This window comes from Amblyraja radiata, chromosome 4 (assembly GCF_010909765.2).
Source record: "Amblyraja radiata isolate CabotCenter1 chromosome 4, sAmbRad1.1.pri, whole genome shotgun sequence".
NCBI classification, from domain to species: Eukaryota; Metazoa; Chordata; class Chondrichthyes; order Rajiformes; family Rajidae; genus Amblyraja; species Amblyraja radiata.
In genome coordinates this window covers 108875581-108886917 of record NC_045959.1, presented here as the reverse complement: position 1 = coordinate 108886917, position 11337 = coordinate 108875581, and the positions used below count along the sequence as shown (strand labels likewise).

The 11337-nt window shown below is 39.5% G+C and overlaps 1 protein-coding gene across 3 annotated transcripts in view; it reads right to left on the bottom strand.

Annotated features, from left to right (window-relative positions):
* Positions 1–216: 216 nt before the first annotated feature.
* The window catches only part of lrrcc1 (leucine rich repeat and coiled-coil centrosomal protein 1), a 104920-nt gene continuing 93799 nt past the window's right edge, over positions 217–11337 (bottom strand). The window contains exons 18-20 of one of the 3 annotated variants that reach the window (XM_033020195.1): positions 7119–7256; positions 4224–4359; positions 217–1817 (exon numbers count right to left, since the gene is read on the bottom strand). In XM_033020195.1, the coding sequence (XP_032876086.1) occupies positions 1695–1817; positions 4224–4359; positions 7119–7256 (397 nt within the window). In that variant the 3' untranslated portion in view covers positions 217–1694. The remainder of the gene's footprint in view (positions 1818–4223; positions 4360–7118; positions 7257–11337) is intronic. The other 2 variants (XM_033020194.1, XM_033020196.1) reach the window with 2 other exon arrangements.

The following is an 11337-nucleotide window of genomic DNA, read 5'->3' as shown; positions in this document are numbered from 1 at the left end:
TAATATACAGTAAATGCTATACAAATGCAGATATAAGGCAGACTGCAATGGTGGAACTGCAATTAGAGAAATATCATTTAAAAGCAAACTACTTGCCCTTATGAAGATGGCAAAATATTACTTTTACAATAAAAGGTTTAATCATCTGAGAAGCATTCACGAAGTTCTTCATTTCACAATCAATTGAAGAGAAAGTAATGAATAGATGTAACATAGTTACAATTTTCGAATATTTTATTGAAAAACATACAAAATATTTTTGTAATTCGATAAATTTACATGTTTATAAACATTAAGTCAACCTTTTGTAAATAAACCACATTAGTACATTATTCCCTATAGTGATGTTAATACAATGTAGCAACATAGCCTAATGCACTCATTTGCATTTGTTTTTTTCCCTCCTCTGTACACTTTCTTCCAAGTAGTGGAAACAATTTAATCAGATTTATCTTGGCCAGGAATGTAACCCGAAGTCTTTCAGTTCTTTATAGATTAACATCTTATTGTAGACAACATTCATTATTTAAGTTGCCAAGTGAATGGTTAGTCTATTACACCAAATGTTTAAATTTATTACACCAAAATTGAATAAAAAATTGTGTGAATGGAAAAGTTTGAACTAGATGGTAATTTTTTTGTTACCAAGTTAAGCTGTGGAGGTTAAGAGAAAGCTCATCTGGCAAAAGAGCATTGGTTAAATTAAAAATACATAAAACAAAAATTGGTATCGTGGAGCAATCAAGTTAATAATATTTTCCTGTTAATTTATCAATTTTTCTCAATTTCCCATTGACGTTCTCAGTATTAAATAGTTCCACATATACACATTCATCAACACTTCATCTAAATAGTTCTGAATGTTGTTTGTTTATTAAAAAAGGGAAATGCCAGAAAAGTAATTGTGTCCAATAGCATACGAGGACACACAGAATGAACATTCCAGGCTGAAAGCTACCTATCTCATGGTTAATGGTATTTGTCTTTTTGGAGACACTCCCCTGTTGCAGTATTCACAATATTTTGCTTTTGGTCAACTGAGTATGATAAAACCAATATCCTACACAACAGAAAACGTTGAGTGTAATGACTAGGAAATGGGAAGGCTTGACAGGCGATGACTCCTGCTCTTGAAGTAATGTAGAGATATTGAGAGTGAGGACCATCGTAAATTGGAGGAGCAGCATCTCACATTTCGCTTGGGCAGTTTACACCCCAGCGGTATGAATGTTGACTTTTCTAATTTCAGGTAGTCCCTGCTTTCTCCTCCACTTCTCAGCTCTCCCTCAGCCCACTGTATCCACCTCTTCCTTTCTTCTTCCTGACCCCCCCCCCCCCATCACATCAGTCTGAAGAAGGATCTCGACCCGAAACGTTGCCTATTTCCTTCACTCCCTAGATGCTGCCTCACCCGCTGAGTTTCTCCAGCATTTTTGTCTACCTATGAAAGTAATATTTCTCTCTTCAAATTACATTGGCTGAAAATAGCTATTTCATTACAACAAGTTTAGATTTCCACTAACCTGTACCAATTGCATGTAATCAGTCCAACAATCAGGCATTAAAGGGATGAATATTTTACAGTTGATAGGATTTAATAATTTCTGATGAATTATTCAACCAAATAATTTACATTTTCAGACTTAATAAAGAGCATGGATTTTCTAATTACTGGGAATATGGCTGTGGCAACCTTACAGTTCTTGTTTGATATCATTAAGAGCACTAGTGAGCTTGCGTATTTTCCCCTCCATATTTTTTTTGCTATTTACTGTCTCTCTGAGGAGTTGACGCATTTCTTCCTCGACCTGACAGACCTGCAATAATTAAAATATTGCATTTTATATTGCAAGAGGCTACAAAATATCGGGCATCTTTTGATTTTGCAGTACAAAGTACTAATACAATAAAAATAATGCACATCTTAAATCTATAAATTATTGGGTTTCAACCCATATAATTTAAATCTCAATCATAGTCTAGCAATGTGAATCAGCAGTTTATTTAGCAAGCTAAAGCATATTTTATTTCTTATAGTTTAAAAAAAGACACTGTGACATTCTAAGTGTAGAAACAAGGAATGCAGATGCTGGTTTACACAAAAGGACACAAAGTACTGGAGTAACTCAGCGGGTCAGGCAGCATTTCTAGAGAACATGAATACGTGACATTTTAAGTCTGAAACGTCACCTATCCACGTTCTCCAGAGATGCTGCCTAACCTGCTGAATTAATCCAGCGCTTTGTGTCCTTTTTTTAAACATGTACAGTACTTTCTAATCTGATTTACATTGTTCTTTATATTGTCAGTTTAGATTTTTGATATTGTTTCACTTTGTACATCGGCAATGTGATGCTGCCTCACACTTCCCGCCTCAGTTGTTGACTGAGTAGACTAGGCACGTTCTCTCAATAAAGTTTTCTAGAGTGCTCCATTATGAGAAATAGTAAATTGCAGAGGTACATGGATATGAGAAAGGAAATTGAACTGTTACCATGGGAGCCAGCATGGAACTATGGGCTTTATACGTTCCATCTTTCTTGTAATAAGAACTACCGGAAAATGTTATCAGTTTTTGTCCCCAAAGTGCTAGTTAATTTATATACATATTTCTAATGCCAAACTATTTTATTGAGATATGTCGAACAGAAGGGTAAATATAAACCCAAGTTTTTGGTTAGACTAGCTAATTAAATACCAGTTAACGTAGTCCACAAGTAAAAGCAAAAAATGTTTGAAACATTCAGCAGGTCAGACAGCACCTGTTGGTCTCTAATCTGAAATATTATTTCAATTTCTCTTTCCACAGATGTTGCCTGAGTATTTCCAGCATTTTCTGTTTTTAATTTCAGATTCCCAGCATTTGCAGTGGTTTTTATCAACATGGATTTATTGCTTACTCAACCTGACAGGGACAAAAACAACAAATTTTCAATTTGATGCAGGTCCCAAGTGACAAAATTCTTACTGGATGTGGCTCCATAACATAGAAATGCCCACCAAGTATAAAAGTGATTATATATTTTGGTCCAAAGTAAAGTATGACTTGAATGCAGATATGTTGGTTTGAAGAAAGAAAAGTGTTTACTATTGTATGTTTACTCTACAACAGTGCGGTCAATAATACTTTATTTGTAAAGTGTCTTACAAATAAGGCATTATTGCCCGAACTGTTATAATATCTGCTTTATTAGCAATTTATTTACTCGTGTTATCTTGGCTTAGATGGTCACAAACTTTTCACTAAGCTCGGAAGGGTGGTCCTGAAACAATATGAACAAGTTCTGTTAAGTTCTGTTCTGTTAATTAATTAATTAATTAATCAGAGATAATGGATGGAGAGTGCATTTGAGTAGTGATGATAAATACCTGTCTAAGGATTAATCATGTTTTCAGTCAATTATCTCAATGGACAAAATGGCAAATTTTCCTTGACCAGTATCTGCCCACTTGATTCTATTCCCCATTATGCCCAAAGTGTTTAAGTGAATGCTGCATTGTCAGAGATATTAAACCACAGCCTTGTTTGGCTGAATGCAAAGAATCCACATTAGTCACAGTTGAGCAGGCAGTCCTGGTTAATATTTTACTTCAACATACATTTTTGGTCATTCATGCAGTTACATGTGCAAGAGATTATTGTGGATGAATTGGCTCCTATGTTTGCTAAAATAAGGAGAAATAACAATGCTTTGTTTGCAGGAATGAACTGCAGATGCTGGTTTAAATTGAAGATAGACACAAACTGCTGGAGTAACACAGTGGGACAGGCAGCATTTCTGAAGAGAAGGAATGGGTGACGTTTCGGGTTGAGACCCTTCTTCAGACTGATGTTAGGGGAGTGGGCAGGAGTGAGATTGCAAATGCTTAGTTTGCATTAGTTTAGTTTAGTTCAGAGATACAGCTTGGAAACAGGCCTTTTGGCTCATCAAGTCCATGCTGACCAGCGATCACCTGTAGAGTAGTTCAATCCTACAAACTAGGGACAATTTACAGAAGCCTGGAGTGTGGGAAGAAATTGGAGCCGGAGAAAACTCACAGGGAGAATGTGCAAACTCCTTACAGGCAGCACCTTCAGTTAGGATCGAAATCGGGTCTCTGGCGCTGTGAGGCAACAAATCTACCGCTGTGTGACACCGTGCAGCCCCAAATTATATGTAATATATATTATGCGATGACATATTACGTGTATTGTTTTGTGTGCCAGGTAGAAAAAGTGTTACCTTTTCTTTTGCTGCTTCAATCTCTATTTGCTTTTCGTTGGCTAACTGCAAAAGTTGGGTCTGTTGAGATACCTGGATAGCCTCAAGCTGGTGCCTGAATGCATCATCCATGGAGTGAAGTTTTCCTGCTGCAGCCCTTGGTGATTTTGAACAAACACAAATCAAAGTGTTCTAAATATACTTAGTATCGCTAAACAAAAACCCATTACCTTTATGTGAAAAGTAAAACTCACAAAATATAAAATTATTGTTTGGCATTTTCTGTTGCCTACAGTCATATTATGAATGTATACAAAACTGGAAATAATGGAACAAATCTCGATTTCTCTAATCATGAGGAAGCTGGAGTTATTTTGAGGACTTAAATAGAAACATAGAAATTAGGTGCAGGAGTAGGCCATTCGGCCCTTCGAGCCTGCACCGCCATTCAATATGATCATAGGCTGATCATCCAACTCAGTATCCTGTACCTGCCTTCTCTCCATACCCCCTGATCCCTTTAGCCACAAGGGCTACATCTAACTCCCTCTTAAATATAGCCAATGAACTGGCCTCAACTACCTTCTGTGGCAGAGAATTCCAGAGATTCACCACTCTCTGTGTGAAAAATGTTTTTCTCATCTCAGTCCTAAATGATTTCCCCCTTATCCTTAAACTGTGACCCCTTGTTCTGCACTTCCCCAACATCGGGAACAATCTTCCTGCATCTAGCCTGTCTAACCCCTTAAGAATTTTGTAAGTTTCTATAAGATCCCCCCTCAATCTTCTAAATTCTAGCGAGTACAAGCCGAATTGTCATCTTAAATAGCCCTTCTCGATTGAGGATACCTTATCTACAGGTTCTGCTATAAATGCGGGACTCACAGATTTAGCCACAAGTGGGGCAGAAGTGCTTGAAGGAGCAAAATGTGAGGTAGTTAGGGATCTGTGCCCTCCTTCCACCGCTTGTATTGAGAATCTGTATGCTCCTAACAAATGGATCCACGGTACTCAAAGCCATCCTGAATTTCCCTTCTCCATTTTGAGTGTTCATGAATTGGTGGGATGTTACACTTTTTTTCAAGTAACAGCAAATAATAATGTGCACCACAAGTAAAATACCCACAGCTAATATAACACAATTGGAAACATTTCAGTTTGTTTTCACAACATATCTGAAATGCTGTGTAAATAAAATTAAGCAGCGCTGAACTGTCATTAGAAAGCAATATAAACAAAATGTAAAATCTGAGGTTTTACCAGTTTTTGCCAAAGAGCTTGTAATTAAGAAAAAATTAACAAGATCTAATTCCTGATATTTTACATTATAGTTTGCAAAGGAGTATCCAGTTCTTTAAATCTGTCTAAAATATTGAACAACATATTTCAGAAATATTTCTTGTTTGGACATGGCAGAATTTTAAAATTGGCAATTTTAAGTCAACTTTTTCAATTATAAATTCTATTTTCAAATAATGATCATCCTATTTACAGTAATATGGACATTGAATTAAACATCCGATACACAATTAGCAATTACACATCAGGCCAGGTGGTGGCACTGTAATACCATATATTTTCTAGCACAAGTAATAATTTCACTGACAAAAAATTGGATCACACTGGATCACATCAGGTTTTTGGCACACCTGATTCAATTTTAATAGAAAGTGTAATGTAAATGAAAATTGGGAACCTTTTGCAAGTTGAAAACATCTACAATTTTACTTCTGGGTTCATCACACATCTGATGCATTGAGTTCACAGACTTTCCACATCTGATGAGTTCACAGACTTTTAACATGAGGTGATGAAAGTAGTTAAATGTTCAGTTATACATGCCGTTTGCACATCATGTTACTTTGAGTCTGCTGCCATGTTATTGAAAGGTGTCTTGATCCAAAAATAATCGTACCTTCTGATTCAATGCTGAATCCCAACCAATCTCCCCCAAACCCCCACCCATTTAATTCACTTTCCTTGAGAGTCAGCATTCACTCTAAGCCCTCTATGTACTAAACCTGGCCCAAAATATTCTTCTGAAACTCAATTCCCCAGTTCACATCTGGGCTTTGTTCTCCTGCAATTCCCCAAGCTTGAGCAATTGTTTTAATGCTCTAGACACAGAGTCTCTTGCTCAAAGTAGGGGAATTGAGACCCAGAGGGCATGGGTTTAAGGTGAAGGGGAAAAGATTTTATAGGAATCTGAGGGGTAATTTTTTCACACAAAGGGTGGTAGGTGCATGGAACGAGCTGCCAGATGAGGTATTTGAGGCAGTGATTATCACAACGTTTTTGAATAAGTTAGACAGATATATGGATAGGCCAGGTCTCGAGGGATTTGGGTTAAATGCAGACGTGGGGACGAGTATAGATGAGACATGGTTGGTGTGGGGCCGAAGTTGGGCCGAAGGGCCTGTTTCCTCAATAGCAGGGAGCAAAGGAAAGCCCTTTGGGTATGTAAGACCTATTCAGTAGAACATGATGCCCTGGGCCTTATGCACTAATCAATTTTCCAGTGGTGAATCATGCAATTATTTTAGATATTGTTTGTACTCTTTTAGTCCAAGTCAATAACTGCAGCATAGATTAAACTGTTGAATAAAATGTGGAAGCAATGGGATGAAACAGATCCAGTAACTCAAAAGATTGGAAAACTCATTGTGACATTGCCATTACTAATAACATCATAAATTAAACTGTTTAAGCAAATCAAAGAAAAATATCCGAAAGTAATTGTGGACCAAACATTGAAAACAACGTCCAAGATCGGAGTAGCAGTTGCAACGGCAAACACAACAGTGAGACATGCAGGTTATAAGTACAAAGAACTGCTTAATAAAACGTTAACGTTATTGGAACAGCAAATTGAGAAGCTAAATTGATAAAAACCTTTTGTTACGGCTCAAAACTTACTTCTGAGCTTCCAAAGCTTTGTCTCTCTCTTCAACAAGTTTCCTTTCTTTAGCATCAAAGGATTCTTTCATATGTTTGACCTGTGTTTCCAACCGTGTCAGTATCTCTGCTTTATCTTGCCACTTCTTATTTACAGCACTACGGGTACAAAAGCAAAATATAGCAGAGGCTGGAAATCTAGACTAATCAAGAATGTTCAATTGTCATATGTAGCAGGAATGGAACAATGAAATTCTTACTTACTGCAGCTTTAAGGGCTCATTCATGCAGTAACAGAAAAATAATATACAATAATCAATCACACGCAGTGGTAGCGTTGCTGCCTTACATCACCAGAGACATGGATTCAGTCCTAACTACGGATGATGTCTGTGCAGAGTTTGTACGTTCTCCCTGTGACCGTGTGGGTTTTCCCCAGGTGCTCCAGTTTCCTCTCACACTCCAAAGAGGTACAGGTTTGTAATTTAATTGGCTTCGATAAAAACTGTCTCTAGTGTAAAGGATAGTGCTAGTATATGGAGATCCCTGGTCAGTGCTGACTCGATGGGCAGAAGGGTCTGTTTAACAGGCTGTTTCTCTAAACTGTAAACTATTCTCTAAAATAAATTAATAATCAGTAATACACAGTAATAGTGCACAAACTGAATTATTAATGCAACCAAAAACAAAGTCCATAGCAGATTATTGCTAAGGTAGGGTTGCGGTAAGGATTGTGCAGTATGTTTCAAGAGCCTGATGGTTTTTGGGAAGAAGCTATTCTCCAACCTGTAGATCACAGTTCTCAGGCCCCTGCACCTTGTTCCTGCTAGTAGTGGCAAAAAGGGTGATGTGGGTCTTTGCTGGAAGCACTCAGGTTTGAAAGTTCATAGTATAAAACTCTATTATTTTGTCTCTGCACAGACATAGTCTTAACTGCTTATATTTCTTGATTTTTTTTTCTTATTACACATGAGAACAAACCAAGTTGAAAGAAAATAAATACCCAAGATACGAAGCTTCTGGTTGTTCATTAATAACCTTTCATCAAATGTGAAGAGGGTAACTTGATAATTCTGGGATTTTAATTAACAGTTTCACAGCAATTTTATGAAACAAAACTTCTGATTTAGGATCCGTACCTCCTTAGTGAAAGAGGGCAGCATGAGAATTAATGATCATCCTATTTACAGTAATATGGACATTGAATTAAACATCCGATACACAATTAGTCACTAAGGAATTGGTGTGATTAAACAAACTAACATTTACTGACTATGAAAAGTAATAATTATCATATCTATCTGTGTGTGTGTGTGTGTGTGCGCGCGCGCGTGTGTGTGTGTGTGTGTGCGCGTGTGTGTGTGTGTGTGTGTGTGTGTGTCATTTTGCCTTTGAAACGTATCTCCTCGAAAACCAGACGCAAAAACGCGGAGACTTTTACAATGTCGATAGGGATTGAATTTATGATTTCATAAATGCACTCCTCTCTAAATTCGGTCAATTATTTCCCCAGATTTTGGTTGTTCACAAAACTCACTTTTTAAAATATAATCGCCACTTGCCAGCTGCTGACGTCACAATGCCCACATGCCACAAATCCAGGCCCACCTGCCTCCTGGCCCCTCCCCCCTGCCGCTGTGGATTAAAGGCGCAGAAAGATCAAGTAAGTTCCGCAGAACAAAGATTCTACAGCTCCGTTCCGCTATAGGATCTTTGTTCTGCAGATCTCGGAGCAGCGGCGCCTCACGTGCTGAACCTTCTCCTCTCTGTCGGCGCAGCTCGTGAAGCCCCGCCCGCCTGTGTGCTCATTCCAGCTGTGGGTTTCCAGAGTTAGAAGCCCCTTCTCTCTCTCTTCTCATTTGGCAGCCCACTCACTCGCCCGGCTCCCCTCCACCGCCCCTCCTCTTCTCACCTCCTCCCCTCTCCTTCCTCCCTCTCTACCAAAGCTCCTATAGGATCTTTGCTTTCTACCCATCACAGGGGACGATCGTCTGTCCCCCCCGGCCCGGCTCTGTTACGCTGGCGGAAGCCACGATCGGCTGGTCCCCCCGCTGCTTTTCACCGTCCTCAGGTCGCTCCGTGCCTCACTCGGGCTGCCGCCCTGCCCCTCTCCTCTCTCTATCCCCCCCCTCTCTCTCTTTCCCTCTATCTCTCTCCCTCCTCCTCCCTCCCCCCTCTCTCTCTCTCCCTACCTCCCTCCCCCCCCTCTCTCTCTCTCCCCCCTCCTCCCTCTCCCCTCTCTCTTCCTCCCCCCTCACTCTCTCCCCTCTCTCTCTTCCTCCCCCCTCTCTCTCTCTCACTCTCTCCCCGTTCTCTCTTCCTCCTCTCCCTCTCTCTTCCCCCCCTCTCTCCCCCGCAATCCCCCACCATCCCTCCCCTAAACCCCTTTCCCCCCTCCATACTCTCCCCTCCACCCCTCCCCTACTCTCCCCTCCCTCTCTCCCCCCCCCTTTCCTTCTCTCATTTTCTGCCCCATAGGGCGGGGATGCGGTAAAAGGAGCCAATGAATAATATTAATATAATACCAAGGGGGTGGTTAGTGTGTGTGTGTCTGTTTGTGTGGGGGGGGGGGGATTAGAGGGTGGTTAGTATGTGTCTGATGCCGCAGGCCACCCCCCCACACCCCCCGCGCATTGAGGGGACGGGACCCAACGAGTCCCCCTTGGTCTAGTTAGTCATAAAACTAAGATAGGAAGGGCAATTTCACATAGTGAAATAAATTCAAATGAATTGTGTGAAAGGCATGTTCAGCCTGTTCTTAATGTTTAAATGTTCTACAAAAGCTTATCATAAGTTTCCAGAAAAGAAATGTTGACCATTTTATTGTAATTAGCTTGATTATGATATAGGATCTCATTCTAGTTGCACCAACGTGACATTAAGTAATATAAATTAGGAAATAAAACTGTTTCAGGACCAGCTGAGTTCCTCCAGCATTTTGTGTTATACCAAATATATTTTTGTTTGATCTTCCTTAATCTTTGGATAAGTCACGGTCTCAACTCTTTAAAATGAAATGAGAATATCCAAAGCTTCTGGCCAGAATTTATTTTAGCAAGCTTTCTTAATTAGCTTCACACAGCTATTATGTAATTTCTCACTGATTTCTTGCAGATAAGTCTGACTTCAAATAGAATCTCAAATATTGAAATGGAAAAGCTTCAGTACACATGCCTCAGCACTGGACTGGTAGTACAGTCTATATTTTGTACTTGTCTTGGAAAATGGCGCTATAAACAACATTTCATTCAGCATTGATAGCAAGCCAGAGGTAGAAGAAGGGATAGATAAATAATTAATTAGCTGCATATGAAAATGCTGCCACAAAGGATTTGAGGAATACATTCATATTCAACACTGAATTACTGGAGCAAGAAGAAGATTAAAGGAAAGATCAATGAAGGGATTTTTGCTCCCAGCTTTAATACTCTTCCAGATATTACATACAGTGCATTCAGAAAGTTTTCAGACCCCTTCACGTTTTCTACATTTTGTTACGTTACACCCTTATTCCAAATGGATTAAATTCATTTTTTTTTATCATCAATCTATACACAATACCCCATAATAAAAAAGCGAAAACAGGTGTTTAGAAAATTTAGCAAAATAATTAAAAAGAAATAACTGAATTATCACATTAACATAAGTACTCAGACCCTTTACTCGGTATTTTGTTTAGGCACCTTTGGCAGCGATTACAGCCTCAAGTCTTCTTGGGTATGATGCTACAAGCTTGGCACACCTGTATTTGGGTAATTTCTCCCATTCTTCTCTGCAGATCCTCGGAGACATTGCTGCAAGCGGGCCAGGGCTGGGAACTGAATATTCAAGTATTCCATCTCCTACCTCCTATCAAAAAGACAGACAGGTGGGCAGAGTGGGTGGGGTAGCTCTGTTGGTGAGGAATGAAACTCAGTCCTTGCAAGGATGACATTGAAACAGGAGATGTGGAGTCCGTATGGATAGAACTAAGGAATTGTAAGGGTAAAAAGACCCTAATGAGACCTATCTACAGGCCCCCAAACATTAGCCTGGATATAGGGTGCAAGTTGAATCAAGAGTTAAAATTGGCATGTCGTAAAGGTAATGCAACGGTTGTTATGGGAGATTTCAACATGCAGGTAGACTGGGAAAATCAGATTGGTATTGGACCCCAAGAAAGGGAGTTTGTGGAGTGCCTCCGTGATGAATTCTTAGAGCAGCTTGTACTGGAGCCTACCAGGGAGAAGGCAAGTCTGGA